Source organism: Sprattus sprattus (genome assembly GCF_963457725.1).
Source record: "Sprattus sprattus genome assembly, chromosome: 3".
Lineage (NCBI taxonomy): Eukaryota > Metazoa > Chordata > Actinopteri > Clupeiformes > Clupeidae > Sprattus > Sprattus sprattus.
The window spans coordinates 42890960-42907418 of NC_137922.1; the positions used below are offsets into that span (position 1 = coordinate 42890960).

Below are 16459 nucleotides of genomic sequence, written 5' to 3' on the forward strand. Positions count from 1 at the left end.
CAGATCATATCAATTTAGTGCAGCACTGACTTCTACAAGCAAACATGAGTGCTGTGGCGCAGACTTGTCAGATTTTGGGCAATGCGGTTATTTGGGAGATGATCAGAGAGAATATATTTTGCATCTCTCTTCTTTCTCTCCTCTCCCTCTCTCTCCCGCTCTCTCTCTCTCTCACTCTCCCTCCCTCTCTCTCTCTCTCTCCCTCTCCCTCCCTCTCTCTCTCTCTCCCTCTCCCTCCCTCTCTCTCTCTCTCTCTCTCTCCCTCTCTCTCTCTATCTATCTCTCCCACTCCCACTCTCTCTGGGATGCTCTGTGGACTGCTGTATACTAATGAGAGCTGGGTCCCACTTGACTGGCTTTAGATGTGGATGTAATGAGGGCAGCAGGCTTCTGAGCGAGAGGGTTTACGGCAGATTGAGAGAGATGGATACTCCCCTCCCTTCCTTCCTCTCCTTTCCCTTGTCTCTCTCTCTCTCTCTCACACACTCTCTTTCTCTCTCTCTCTTCTCGGCGAAAGAGAGAGAGAGAAGGAGAGAGAGAGTGAGAGAAACTGCTGATCCTCCCATTCCTGAGCGGCGTCTTTGGAGCGCCTCTCCCCTCCTCGTGCGTTTTGTCTTTATTGAGATGCAGCGGGCGTCGGAGAGTCTCACACTCGCAGCCCCCCATTCTCCCCTTCCCTTTTTTCTTTTGCCCTCTCTTACTTTTCTACTTCTTCTTCTCTCCCCCCCATCCCTATGTCCTCTCTTTCCTCTCAACTCCCTCTCCCTTCTCTCCCTCCTCTTCCCCCCTCTCTCCTTCTTTTAGGGCTCTGAACAGGAGTCGAAGTGGCACCATCAGCCTCAGCAGTATCAGCAGCAGAGGCAGTGGACTTGGCCCGCGTTCGGAGGGGACTTGAGGGTGGGTCAGGAAACTCAGTGGTATCAGGGCCTGGGCCTCTCCGGGGTGAGATCTGGTTCCCCCGAATGTAGAAAAAATACAAAAATAAAAAACTCCCTCCTTTGAAGCACAGAAAAAAAGGGGGGAGGAGGGGCGGAAGAGGAGGAAATCGGTGGGATAAGAAAAGAAACAGCATGCTGAGGGTGGATTTAGATCCACCCCCCCCCCCCCCCCCCTCCAGCCCCCTTCCTCTTTTTTTCTCATAGAGATGTGTGATGATGTGCTGCGTGGACACACCTGGGCTCCAGTAATGGAGCATGGGTTTGCCTCTGAAAGCACACAAATGACACTTAAGAGAGCGATCCATCAACTGTGGCCGTCCCTCTCTTGGCTTTTGCTCTTGGTTTAGCCTTTAGAGGCCCTCTAGGGTTCTTGCCCTGTGTTTGAGAATGAATCTTAACTCCGATACCAATGTGATGTGATTTCAGAAGAAGACCTTTTCACAAGTTTTGCTTGACATCGACCATTTTGGCTCTTCAACAGACCAGCTGAAAGCTCTATGCAGATGCCATTTCCTGCTTCTAAGAGAGCAGTTTGGACATTCGTCATGTAACTCTCCTCACTACTATGTCAAATGAATCATCTGCATCATAAACATTGACATTAATAACAAGGCTATCTATCACCAACATTGTCGTAAATACAGGGAGTGTTAAAATGGTGGGATGCCTTTTGGCAAACAATTGCCAAACCTCAAAGCTTGTGGAAAACATACCACCCCTACTCACTGTTTATCACGGGACGAATGACACACTTCTCTCCAAAGTGCCATCCCACTACCAGTCTTCTGCCTCGATCAGACTCTCTCTCTCCCTCTCTCTCTCCCTCCATACTGTACTCCCCTCAGTCTGTTATCTCACAAAAACAAAAACTCACATCCCCCCCATCCCTGTCTTCTCGACAGCCTCTGACCACAACACCATTTGAACACCAAGCTGAACACGGGTGATTGCCTTTCAGGCAGTGACATACTGTAGCAAAAAAAACACAGAGCAGTTTAAGCACTGCTAATAGACCTATGCCGAAATAAACACAATTAGTCCCAGACACTGAAAGAGACTTTGGGAATATAAAATATAAATCTCACAGACAACTTTGGAGAGATGCATTCTAGTCAATAATAAGGCATTTCCTTAGTATTCTAGAGTTCGTATTAACATTGTTTTCCTAAGCACTCTCTTTTTGGAGGAGATTTCTCAACCGTAATTCACAAGAACAGCCTGAATGTCATGAGAAGGCTGACCTTATAACCTTGAACATATTGAGAGTTGATGAAGGCTTCCAGATCATGGTTGATGGATAATGGTATGAAAATGACCAAATTACTTACTGTCCCTGCCAAGTAGTTTTGCTAAATGAGTTTAAAGTCACCGGGTGACAGGTCACAGGATGTTCAGAACATCCTCATGTGTTTTGAATTACAAACCAGTTATGATTTGGGTTGGGTTACAGGAGAAGACCTCTCAGGCCAAAGGAAGCATAGGAGTAATGGACAAACAATTATGTTTCCTCAATTCCCAGACCTGTGAGTAGATTAATTGTGCAGAAGCAGAGGAACAACATCAAGAGCATCAAACATCAAAAACAAGAGTTTTCAAACAGCTTTCTCTTTTTGTTTCAGACAGAGGCATTGTTCTTGACTACAAACAACCTACTTTTACAATCTCATTTACAATCAAGAGTAGCTTTGTGTTGCCTTCTCTTGACACGTATTCACCTGTAGCATCTAGAATGGCACTAGAGTGGTACAAACGTTCCTCTCACATTATGATATTATGTTGGTGCACATGTTGATCCACTGTAGATGGTGAAAATATCTAGGATCAGTATGATCATGTTGTCATTATACTGTCAGACAGGGGGGGGGGGGGGGGTTCCCACATCCATCACTGGTAATGATAACATGGTGTAGGGATCACTTGATGCTACATAGGCACATTCCATCCGGACGCTGACGGACTCAACTTCCTGCCTCCCCTTCTTCCAGCCTACCCACTGTCAGCAACTTATCGCACCTCCCCATGGTAGGCCATCAGTTTGCGAAACAATATATAACCCTCTTGCATTCCGCAGAATAAAAAACTTGCCTCAGGCATTCACTTAATAATCTTTAACGATTCCCAGCAAGCGCCCTCAATAAAAGTGTAGTTATTTACCATTGACCAGACGCGAGCAGATTAAAATGTGGTAACGGAAATTGAACAGATGATAAATACACACACTCGTCCCTGCGGGATAAAAGATGAATAGATGAACCTAGGGCTGTAAATATTTACGGTGACTTCTCCACAGGGGGCACGTGAATTAATTTGCACATCTGACTGCCTTGTTGTGGACACACACATCATCCCAGACTGACAAGAGTGAACAAAACATTTACGTGGTTAGTTTAGCTTCCTGTACTTTCACGGCAGCCAGGCTACAATGAATCTGTCCTTCACCAAAGGTTTCGGTAGAAGTCATTTTGCTGTACAATTTGTCCTACAAATGTCATAAATGCGATTGTAAAAACACATCGCGTTGTTCCTACTGGGTGAACTGCGTTTGGAGATAAGTAGAATAAGCACGGGTACAGTACATAAACCTCCAGTTAATGCACCATCAGTAGGAAAACAAATGGCCAAACGAATAGACTTATTCCAAGATACAAGTGGTCGACACTAAGCTGCTTGTAAGTCTGCGTGTATGCTTAATATACATACAAGTCAAAAACTATAAACTTCTGAGAATGCATGACAATCTATTTCAACCCCCACCCCCTTCCCCCCAAAACGCTCACCTGCAGTAAGTTCATACCCAACAAGCTACCTTTCACACCTAGTTTATCGTGAAGAGAAAACAACTCTTTCTTGTTATTTCGTGATCACAGTGAACTACTTTGTGTACAGGATTAAACCAGTGGACCTACACCTACATTCATAATCTCTATGTAAGGAAACAAGCAGACAGACTTGCAGGGCATTGCCAAGGGTGTAAAGCGCTAGCCGAGCGCCCGAAGTTACTCAGGCGAAATTCCTTCAGACATCATTGCTCGGTTAATGAAATATTTATGTGCAACTGTGATGAATGGATTTTTTTTTTTTTGGTTTTCAAAACCTGTCACGTATCTCTGCAGTCAGTGGGGTGCCAAAGAGGAGGGGAGCCAATGTTTCACAGAAGGGTAATGCAAAAACATGTATAAAGCAGAATTGACACATGTGGAACAATTATTGACTTACAAATCTTCTAAAACTGATACCAAAAACTTACGCCCCGTTTTTTGTATGTCATTTTCGGTTACTTTTTTCTTTCTCTCTTCCTCTTTCACATGTTAGCTGGTGTCAAATAATGTATAAATTATGGCTTTGCCATACCTTTATGCTTATCCATTGTCAAGGCACTATGATCCCGTTTATTTTCTTCCTTTCTCCAGACGAGGTTTTCCGGCAAGATCCTTAGAGAGTTTCAAGGCAATCCGAAGTCGCTCTCTGACGACTGGTCAGAGTGTAGCGGCACTTCCAACGCTCCCACTGCGCTTTCCAGCTGTCCTTTCCAGCCCCTGTCTCCGCAGTCTCAACTCAACTCTTCCACAGAAGCGCACTCCAGTCAGCGAATTTGCCGCGCCTCCTGAGCTAAACGTCACGCTGGTTCAGTTCGGCACGCAGTCTGCCCTATTTGTGTCTGTCTGACAGTGTCAACGAAACTGTTTTCACTATCTTGTTTTGGGATCTATTCCCCCGTAACGACGTAAGGGAAAGAACTCTTACAAGTTATGTCAATGAACGAATACAAAAAATAAACGTGTCAATTCATTTAAAGAAATATACGATAAACACCGTTTTGGAGAGCCAACGTTGTTAATGGTTCTGAACCGATTAATATGCAGCTTTCTGCATCATATTACATCTTAGTCACTCACTAATCGCAGCTATCACATGGAGGGGGGAAAGGAAGTCGAAGAGGGTAGGCCTATTATTATATGAATAACAAAAACAATCCAATCTGTTTCTTTTGCGCGGATGATTGTTTGGATTATGCGGAGAAAAGCGCACGTTCCCAGAATGCAAGCCCCTGAATTCTGTGCCAGAAAGGGGCGAATTTCCCAACTTCAAGCTGATCACGGAGCCCATGGGAGCGTCCTGACCTGGGGAAGGAACGGCAGGAATGTGGCGGAGCGCATACGTTGAGTGGAGTAACGAAACTATGAACAGAGAGCAAGGGCTGGAAGCTCGATTGTAAACACAAAGCAATGAAATGTGTCTACTGTATCAAGCTGTTTCTTTCACCATATCTGTTTAGCAATTACAGGCATGCACACCACACACACATACCAGTGGAAAAAGAGGGAGAGATAATTGTCAAGTTCGTACTGCTTTAAGAAATGAAATGAAGAAGTGGTCAACTTGGTCAAATCAACATGTGAAGTAACTTTGAATAGGTTACTTGTTTTGAACGGTGACACGTCATGATGTCATGACAGCAGTGAGGGTTGGAATGCCCGCTGTAATTACAGGTAGGACACCACAGCTGGGAATCAGGGAGGGAGTAACTGTTTCTGGAGAAGCTGGGAAGAGTATTCCTGCGTCATGAATAGCCTTGTTGTTGTCTGGACCTGTTGTGTGTGTGTGTGTGTGTGTGTGTGTGTGTGTGTGTGTGTGTTTGACAGAGAGAATCCGAAAGATAACCAGATCCCTGGAGATCAGTGCATGTCACTGGTTGCCCTGGTAACAGTTGGAACTTCATTTGGGACTACATTTACTATGTTGTATCAGGGACGTCAAGTACCTCGGCCAATCATTGTAAAGCTCAAGCCTGTGATGTCATTCGCATGCACCTTCTGTGACGATGTGATCGTCCCCACAGGTGAATATGCTCTCTGGCTGGCATTGCTCTCTGGCTGCCATGCCATTGAGCTGGGTTCTTTGGTATGGCGGTCAGAGTGCACGTGTGGCACCCCTTAGACCCGGGTTCGAGTCCAGGTGGGGTGACCATGCTCCCCCTTTGCTACACCTTTTTACTCAAAATTCAAATTCATGACCTGAGCAGGTTAAACTGTTACACAGCTGCATTGCATTGGAAGTTGCCAATAGATGTTAATCGACCCATAACAAACGCAATGTTGCGAATCCGTTGTAGTCTGATGGTGTGTAATGCTTTATATGAGTTACATAGATTTTGAGCTAGCATTGTTAGCCCGCTATCTGGCTATATCATGTGTTGAAGGAATCGGTAAGGGAAGCAAGGATATACTATTCGATGTGGCTTTTAAAAGCCACCTTTGCCAACTCCTTTAATGCTTAACATAGCCAACTAGCCAGCTGACAATGCTAGAAGGCGCATGTGATTGACATCACTGAGCTTTACAACGATTGGCTGAGGTACTTAACAGAATAAATGTTGCCTCAGGAACAACTGTTACCCAATCAAATCAGAACGACCCTACAGAGCTACATAGTCTCTGAAAACACAAATATACGAGAACCAGAACCACTCGAGCTGTTAGTGGCATGGCTGAGTTCCTCAGATAATAGCGTAATGATTTTGTGTCTATCGACTTTGATGACTGTGCATATGGACTGCAGTCCATTCACTCATCCAGGAAAAACAACACAGAACTCATTTCACTGTAAAACACTCAGGACCTCATTTTTGCACGTCATGCTTCACCTCAGTCAGATGATGACTGAGCATATTGTGGCAACTTGCAGGTTATACTTTCTAATACCCCACCTACACCATGCACACACACACGCACGCACGCACGCACGCACGCACGCACGCACGCACGCACGCACGCACACACACACACACACACACACACACACGCACGCACTCCCCACTCCTCAACTTCGACGCAAAAGCTGCTCCAACGAAAACCATCTCAATCCTGGGGATCTGTCTTTCACATTGTCCTAGGTGATTGTGGTTGCTATAGGGACACTGGGGGAGGGGGCCTGGTCACTCCTAGTATGAGCTGGTCCTTTGCGGGGTCAACCAGTTCTGCTTCTCTTCAGAAGAGTTCGACAGGGTGAGGTGAGGGCAGGGCAGGAGCCATTAGGCTGCAGCAGGGCAAATATGGGAATGGTCTATTTACACAGCCAGTAAACCTGCTGTACAGCCCATTCACAGATTTGGCAAACATGGCCGAAACATGTCTAACCTGACCTCTCTTCCTCCTCTTGTTCTCTCTCTCTCTCTCTCTCTAACAAAAATATACACACATAAATACACATAGAGTGTGTCTGCGTGTGTGTGTGTGACAGAGAGAGAGAGAGAGAGAGAGAGAGAGAGAGAGAGAGAGAGAGAGAGAGAGAGAGAGATTCACTCTTCAGACAAACATGACCATTTTCTCATCAAGTCATCCTGCCTCCATTGGCCGGGGAGTGTGAGAACTTTTCTGTGTTGTATGTGACTGTGATGATGAGGAGAAAGAGAGAAAGAGAAAGAGAGGGAGATAGAAAGACCATGTGTGTGTGTGTTTATGTCCACCAATATCACATGCTCCAGAGAGTCCTGACCTCTCCCGCAAAGCCCATGGGGACGGAGAAAAGTTTCCATGTAAGCTCCTTGTCCGCCGAGGCTCCTTCCTGCCAGAGCTTACTGCTGGGGAGTAAGAGCATCTAATAGAACTCTTCACTGATATTCTACTCCCCAGAAGTGGGTCAGACACACTTCCTTAAAAAAAAAGAAAAGATGTGAAAAGGGAAGAGATGAGAAGAGAAGAGAGGAGAACAGAACAGAACAGATAACGAGACATGGCAGACCGATCTCGATGACATGAAATGGGGCAGTAGCTGGTGTCCTCCGATAGGAACGTCCTCCTGTGACGAGGAACGTTGTGTTGTGAGCTGAAGTCTTTCTTTCATACCGCTCAAGCTGAGGAACTAAAACCTAAAGTTTACTATTTCAGATGCAAGCTTTTCCTGAGTTTTTTTTCTGATGGTTACATAATTTATTTTGAATGGTTGCAATAATAATTATTGTAAAAAAAAAAAAAAAAAACGAGTATGTTTTAACCAAAAGTATATTTCATGAAAATGTAATGACAAAATGCATCCTCAAACATACAAGGGTTTTTCTTGAACATTTTTCTTTGGACCTTTTGAAGTTCACAGTGTCGCAGATCATAAAGTGTAGCTTCAGCTCCGACTTAAGAAAACATTCTCATCAGTGAGTTCCCCAGAAAGGCAGATGATGAAACAGCCTGATAAGACTGTTTTCCCAGAATCCTATTGACAAATCGGCAAGGCTTCACAGGAAATGCAAAATCTGAGCGTATTGTCTTGCCGGACAACTCATTGTGCTGTCATTTTCCCATTCTGTCCCTCTCTGTGTCTTTTCACGCCGATGAGACAGCACTGGAGGGCTGGGGATTAATGGCTTTACAAACGAAGAGGCACATAGTTGTTTTGCTCATCCCATGAAGTTTATTTAAGGAGTGGCTGCCCCCTCAATGTGAGTGTGTGGGTGGATGTTAGCATGTGCTTTAGAGAGGCAGGGGAGGGGTGAGGGGGCAGGGGAGGGAGGACCAACGTGGGTAGTTCTCAGGCTCTGTCAGAGAGACGCTGGGAGAGAGGGGGGGGGTAAGGAGTGGTTGAGTTGCCCAGAGGGAGTGAGTGTCAGAGGTGGGAGATGATAAGAGAGAGAGGGTGTGTGAAGCTACACACAGTTTATGCAATTATGTCTTTACAGAGTTATGGAGGTTGAAGTGCCAACCACGTGGGTCATCCCTAAGGGACAATTTTATGGTAGGGTTGTGAAAGAGTGGGGACTCTTTAAAATACAACTCTAACTACACCAAGGGAGTGCAGTATAACCTTTCAAAGGGAGGAATGACTATTTAACCAAGGCCATGGATGTATGGCCCAGTCATGTCTCGGAGCTCTGTGTGTCTCTTAATTCATTATGTCAGTGCCCACTCAATTTAGCCTTTACCTACCTATTTTTTACACTATTCACTTCAATAATTGTATAGAATTCTTCCCCCAACCAATTACACTTCACATTTCAGAGGCAGGTAGCGGCATCTACAATCAGATTAGCCTCGGCAAAGACTGTAAAAAGAGGAAGAAAGAGGTTGCCTGATCAAAAAAAAAGGGTCCCCTTACAGGCCCAAACAAAGGACCATTCTGTTGTTTTGAAGGCCCACACTGTACGATAAACCCATGGATGACAGTGGCCCATCCCCATCCCTGCTCCTGCCCCTGCTCCTCCTCCTCCTTCTTCTCCTCTGTGAAGTTTTGCTGGTCCTCTCTCCCCCTCTCCACCAGAGCGTGGGCTCCGGTAATCCCCCTTGCTCAGCCGGGGAAGACAGAGCTGGTGCTGAGGGAGCAGCTTTGGAGGCCCAGACGGCTCTTTCTCTTCAAAGGTGGCAAGTGTAGGAAAGGCGCTGGTCTGTGGTTGACAATGTGTTTATTGTTGGTTGTCAGAAAGGGTCAAATCTGAAAGATGGTTATGTTTTAGGACGAATGGTTTTGATTAAAGATTCTTCTGTTGTTGCAGAGGAGTCTCCTTGTAAGTATAAAAATGCAAATGTTTGAACCAGTTTGATAATGACCGTTTCAAAATTTGGATGCCACCACTGGGGTCTAATTATCATCCCCAAAGTCTTTATCTACTTCCTTTTGATGGATTATTCCGTGGGGAGATGGAGACGAGCACTTGCCTCTCCTCTTGACAGTGTGTCTGATTGGAGCTTAATCTCCCCCTGCCCTTACTCCTGCCCCCGTCCTCCTCTCCAGCTGATCCGCCACCTCAGCGGAGGAATGTGTGTTTGTGTGTGTGTGTGTGTGTGTGTGTGTGTGTGTGCCCCAGACAGCCTCACCCAGGGTGGTCCCCCTTCTATTTCCCAAAAGAGCTGTTTGCCACCCCAAAACGCACACATACACACAGACAGACACACGGACACACACAACGGGTGGCAGGCAGTGCCATTGTCCCTGCTCGCCATGCGTGAAGAGGCATTTGAGCGGTCGGTGCCTGCTGTGGGCGTTCGTTGCCATCCCGTCTCGTCAGCTGGCATCATTATGAGTGCTTGGGTGCGTCTCCACGGCGGCGCGGTGGAGAGGGGGTGCAGACGGGCACGCTTGGCCACGACAGCGGGGGAAGAATGCCAGAGAGTTTGTCGTTTGTTTGGCCCTGCTGAGGTTTAGCTCCCCCCCCCCCCCCCGATGTGTTTGAGGTGGTGTATGTTTGTTTGTCAGCTGGACACACACACACACACATACTCACACACACAGAGTGTCACAGAGAGAGGAATAATACATAACAAAACAAGAAACAGAGTATGGAGGAGAGAGTGAGAGAGAGAGAGTGAATGAAAGAGAGAGAGAGGTAGGGAGAGAATGACAGAGAGAGGCAGGGAGATGGTAGCCTCAGATGAAGTCAGGTCCTTCCTCTTGTCCGCTCCCTCTCTGACTCTCTCTCTCTCTCTGTCTATCTTTCGCTGCTGCTGTTGGTAGGAGCACAAAGAGCATTCCACAGCTGTGACTCAGGGGTCAAAGGTCACTGACTCAGTCTCAGTATGAGCACTGGGCCTCTTTGATTTGAGGGACCTTTCCCATGTAACACACACACACACACACACACACACACACACACACACACACACTCCCCTACAGTCTGCAGCACAAAGGACCGCTCAAGCAGAGGAGACGACTTGCCAAGTGTGTCAGGTTGGGGAAAGATGCATGGGAGAACGAAGGAGCCAAAAGAGGAGAGGAGAGAGGAAGAGAGGCCAGGGGAGACAGTAGGTAAGACAGGAGAAGAGAGAGAGAGAGAGAGGACAGGGATGGCTAGATGCAAGAGGCAGGGGAGAGGACATCCAGGCATAAAGGAGTGTTGATAGAGAAGAAAAGGAGAAGAGAACAGCAAAGGGAGGAATGGAAAGGAAAGAGTTGAGTGGAGAGGATGAGAGAGGGGGAGGAGATAAAAGTGGTAGAGGAGAAGAAAGAAGGGAGGATGATGGAGAGGGGGCGAGGGAATGAGAGTGTGGGCGGAAGAAAGTTACCTATTGTTCGGCGTAGGTGAGGAGAGGGGTTGGGACAAAGGGCTCATATGTTGAGCAACTCTGGGGAAAGCACAGTAAGATCCTGATTTATATTCAAGGAATTCTGTTGGAGTGGAATGCTTCAAAGAGCTCTGGGTTGTGTCTTTACGAAACAAAGTTATTCTTCCTCACTGAAGCAACATTTTGTGAGTGGGCTGCCACTACAAAGGCAATCTACAAGAAGCGTGATTATATCTTTACACTTAAATGAGCATGTGTGTGCATGTGAGTACATTATGGAGTCTGTGTTGTGACTATACAGGAAAATATTAACAAGCATAAGGCGTTAGATAAAGAAGAAGAAGAAGAAGAAGTAGAAGAAGAAGAAGAAGAAGAAGAAGAAGAAGAAGAAGAAGAAGAGGCAACAGTAGAAAAGCATATTTATGTGTATGCCTTCAGCAATATAAATAGCAATATGTAATGTATAAAACACACTTGGTGTAAAAGTTGTTAAATATCCATAATATGACCTTTTGGCAACTACAGTTGCAATTCTAAAAAATAAATCTGACAACTGCTTGAGCAGTATCTCCTGTCAGTCCTGTGTAATCATTACACAAATGTGTACCCTTTAGGACACAGAAGATAAAGAGGCTTTGATGTGAATTCACTCCTGCTGAAGGTCATAGTGTGTTGACGTTGCAAACTGTGAACAAACAAATTACAGGGATGTGTCAGGGATGGGTTGTGGTCAAAAGCATCTGTGTGTGTATGAACGATGACAAGTGTGAGAAAAAGAAAATGCTCCTGGAGCATTTAGTTTTGAGAGTCGGTCCATGGGAGGCCAGAGGCTGGGTGAGGAATGAAGAGTGATCTGCGCTGTGTGTGTGTGTGTGTGTGTGTGTGTGTGTGTGTGTGTGTGTGAGTCTACGGTAGGATGAGACTACCCAAACAGTGAGAGGGGCTTTGAAGTTGGGCCCGCAGTGCATGTGTCACGGAGACGGAGTCCTGGCAACAATGGAGCCACCTGGCTCTTTAATGGAGGGCTTTTTACTGTCAATCAAATATACGTACACACACATACTCATGCTCACTCACACACACACACACACACAGGCGTGCACACACACAAGAAGGCACCTGACCAAACTCTCAGGGTCACCCCCAGGAGGAAAATCTCGAGTGAGAACATTATGTCACACGAAAATATTATTCTATCTCTCCCTCTCTCCATGAGCAGATTTAGTCTGTTTGTGTGTGTGTGTGTGTGTGTGTGTGTATGTGTGTGTGAGTGTGTGAGTAGGTGTTCACATGTGAATGTGTGTATATTTGTGCGTCTGCCTCACCCAGCAAAAACACGGCTGCCGGTATAAGCCAACTGTGCGAAAAACGATCTGCGAGGAAATGTTCGGAAAACACACCCAGGCGACGCGCCCTCGGGCCTCCGGGGCCACCTCTCAAACTGACTGCCCCCCCCCCCCTCCCTCACCCTTCTGGGCCACCTCTCCAATAGACTGCCCCCCATCCCCCACCCCCCCTTACCTGGGATGTCGTTTTCAATCTCGGCATCATTAAGACCCTGACAGGAGCCTGTGAGGTCCGCAACCGGAGAAGGGGAGGATCATGAGGAAGGGCCCACACAAGAGCTGAGGACTGTGAGCATTAATGCACAGGGGCACGGGGTGGAAAACATACAGTCACAGAACAAACATCAGCGTCTGGAGGGGGAGTGTGTGTGTGTGTGTGTGTGTGTGTGTGGGGGGGGGGAATACATGTAAGAATACATAAATAAGTGGGCCACTTCAGCAATAAAAGCAGAGAGAGAGAGAGAGAGAGAAACTAGAGACTTGAAACAGAGAGAGACCACATGCGGTTCATAACACTGAGGATAAAAAGAGGTGGCACATAACACACATAATAAGTTAGCCACTTTAGACCTGTCTGCGAAAAAAACAGAGAACTGAAACTGATAGATACAAAAGGACAGTGGCTGAGAAACACAAGCAACTCAGACCAAAACTGACAGACTACATGCAGCTCAGAACATCTGCTAGTAGCCATAGCCATACTTGCATTCACAAAGTGTTGTAGGCTAAAATGTATTTGGTGTTTGTGTTGTTTGATTTGCATGTGTGTATGTGTATGTGTGTGACAGAGAGAGAGAGAGAGAGAGAGAGAGAGAGAGAGAGAGAGGATAAAGAAAACAGACACTATAGCACACAGGGGCATAACTCCGCAGTCATCTCCCAGGGCGAGAGAAGAAGAGAGAGTGAGGAGAGAGGGAGAGAGAGAGAGAGAGAGGGGGGAGAGAGGCAGAGAGAGAGGGAGAGAGAGAGAGTGAGAAAGAGAGAGAGAAGAAAAGGGAGTGAGGATAGAGGGAGAGAGAGAGAAAGAGAGAGAGAAGAAGAGGGAGTGAGGAGAGATGTGTAATAATGATGAATGTTTGTTCTGGGTGTATGAACAACATACTGATGATAATGAGCTCCTTAGGACCACGAGGGAGGGGGAACGGAGAAACAAGGACATGTTTGTGTGTGTATGTGTAGTTCTAGACTAATAGTGTACCCGCATCTTTGTGTGTGTGTGTGTGTGTGTGTGTGTGTGTGCCTATGTGTGTGTGCCTATGCGTGTGTGTGAGAGAGAGAGCTGGTGGGGAGCTCCCAAGTTACACTCTGTTGAACCTACAGAATTTACTCTACTCACATCAGTTGAGGGCAGGCTGTTTTAGTATGAGTGAACAAAACCGCAATAAACACACACACGCATGCTCACACAGACACACACACGCACGCACACACCCACTCACACTCACAGATTGTTGATCCTGTCATACTGCTACAGTTCAGCTGTTCTACAACAAGCTTGTTTGAAATGGCCCGTGCACAAATGAATCAGAAGAAAGGGAAAGGAAAGAGTAGGCCTCTGTCCCTGTTGGTTGGAATGATAAATGATACATTTCAAGGAAACCCCAAATGGTTCCACAAGTTAAAACCATGTGCCTGCACATCACCTCCAACTCTGTGTGACTCTGCTTTATCTGTCTCTATAGTCTCTCCATCAGCCCCAACTCTGAGTGACTGTCTTATATCAGCCTCTATAGTCTCTCCATCAGCCCCAACTCTGCTTATATCAGCCTCTATAGTCTCTCCATCAGCCTCAACTCTGCTTATATCAGCCTCTATAGTCTCTATCAGCCCCAACTCTGCTTATATCAGCCTCTATAGTCTCTCCATCAGCCCCAACTCTGAGTGACTCTCTATTATCTGCCTCTATCGTCTCCATCAGCCCCTCCCTCATGTAGGATGTGAGCATCAACATGATATCACCCAGCCTCCTCACCTGGGATGGGTTCCGAGTTCCAGTCCATGGGGCCTAAAAATACCTCCGGGCCCCCTGCACACTCAGAGCAGTGGAATGAGAGGGGAGTCCCAGTGTAATAAAAACCAGCCAGGTCAATGTATCCTCCAAATGTATTTCAGGCAACAACCAAAAGGCAAAAAATGTAAGCCTTAAATGTTTTTACAGCCTAGGGATCTCTTAAGGGCCACCCCTCATCATGTGGGGCCCATGGAGCCTGTGTGGACTGGAATCCCTTCCATGCCTTCCACTGCTGCCCTTTAGTGCTCACTCACTGCTTCCTACTGCTAAGCTAACAAGTCGCTAAGCTAAACTAACAGTCTCTTTCGGTGCATTTTTGTGAGGTGTTTCACAGTGTCTTTGTGTGACCCTTTTTCTCACAGTGCACGGTGCACTGGGGATGTTGTACCGAGACAAACACTAGGCTTTTCAACTCTGACACTTCCGAGGGGCGTGGTGGTAACTTTCAGTATGTTGGTGTTCTACACTAGGATTCAATACGGATTCAATTCCTCTCTGACTGACACAAGGTGAGTTAAAGAAGCATTTGGAGAACAGGATGAGGCCACACAGAACAAAGCATGATGACATCATGGAGTTCTTTCACTGAATCACACATTTAGTCTGAACCCATAATCTGGCGTGATCTAGGGCCCACATCAGGTTGTGCCACTCTGACATACACACACACACACACACACACACACACACACACACACACACACACAAACTGTCACAACACACAGCGCCAGACACAGTAACAAACCTTCATGACTGGATCTGATAAATATGGAAGTGAAAGAGAGATCTCACTGTGAATGTTTGAAGCAGTGTTTTATTACGCTGTTGAGCGAATACATCATTGCCATCAAGTCTTTTTCTTTTAAAAGACAGAGAAAAAAAGGTGAGGAACAAAGATCGGATATCAAAATGCTCTCTCATTCCATTTTTCTTAAAGTGACACAGTATAGAAGGTGGGGTGTTGTAGTAGATTCTAGTACAGTGTAATCTCCAAATCTAGATCTTAGAAGTGTAACCCCCAAAAAAGTCACATTCTCCCCAGTTGGCTCATATCCTCTGTTATGGAAAATACATGCAGGCAGCTTTAATCTTATCTAGGAGCGTGTATGCTCATTGCTGTGCTGAAATCCATTTCTGTCCAAAATGGCCATCCAGTAAGGTACTTCTACTTTATACCACCTGTCAGCTCATACAACAAACTGTTGTTATATTGTTTCATCTGTACGGTTAATCATTACTTGTAGATTCCAGATAGTTTCTGTTGCTATTAATGCTGACCACATTGAATATAAGGTCAACACACAGAGAGTTGGCACACTTAGACAGACTATACCATGGCTGACATTAACACGGTGGTTGAGCCCTGGGAGGTCAGTACTACGTTAGGCACTACACAAAGCTAGTATGGGTATCTGAGGGTGCTGCACCCACACCACAGGCCTAACCACTCAGGCTATCACCAGCTGCACAACACCAATGTCTCTGATTAGTGCAGACCAGACTACTTGGCCAATAAGAAGTCATGGTATTGGTTTGCCTCATGCCTGAGGTTTTGGAAGTGACTACATGGGTAGAGATTTCACCCCTATTTTCGACACTTCCTCCCCACTTCTATTTCATTTTCATGTTACTACATGCCCACCCCACCGCAACACAGTGGCAGTTTCGAAGTCTCAAAACGTTACAAAATGCAAGTCATATCAAATGCAAATCTTTTCTCAAATCTGAACTTTATTCAAAGTGATATGCTGTTTGGAGATAAAAATGAGATATATTGCAAGGTAGCAGACCGGAGAGCGGTCGAAAAAAAAAAAGTGTGGATTGTCGGACCCGAAAAAAGAAAGCAACAACAAAGAAATATGTCAGCAGAGGATGTAGGGAAGAGGGAGAAAAGGGAGAGAGAGAAAGGGTGACATGGAAAGTGGCATTCAAAATTCAGGTGCAACCTTTTTTGTTTTTCTTCGTTCTGTTGATGCAACACAAGCCTGCTCTCTAGTGGTAGATCCCCCACAGTAATTGAGCGTTGCATTGTGGTAGGTGAAATTCCTAAAAAGAAATACCAACACCTCATTTGAATACCAAACAAAACAGAAGCTTTAAACGTGGAAACTAAATAAGGGGGCAGTGCTGGGGTGGGAAACAGTGTGTGGGTTAAAAAATCAATTCCACCTTCACTTT

At 46.0% G+C, this 16459-nt stretch overlaps 1 protein-coding gene across 1 annotated transcript in view; it reads right to left on the reverse strand.

The window, feature by feature from the left end:
* The window catches only part of afap1l2 (actin filament associated protein 1-like 2), a 44546-nt gene extending 40146 nt beyond the window's left edge, over nt 1-4400 (reverse strand). Inside the window, exon 1 of the mRNA XM_080835503.1 lies at nt 4290-4400. Coding sequence (XP_080691629.1) covers nt 4290-4305 — 16 coding nt within the window. The 5' untranslated portion in view covers nt 4306-4400. The remainder of the gene's footprint in view (nt 1-4289) is intronic.
* Nucleotides 4401-16459: the final 12059 nt, after the last annotated feature.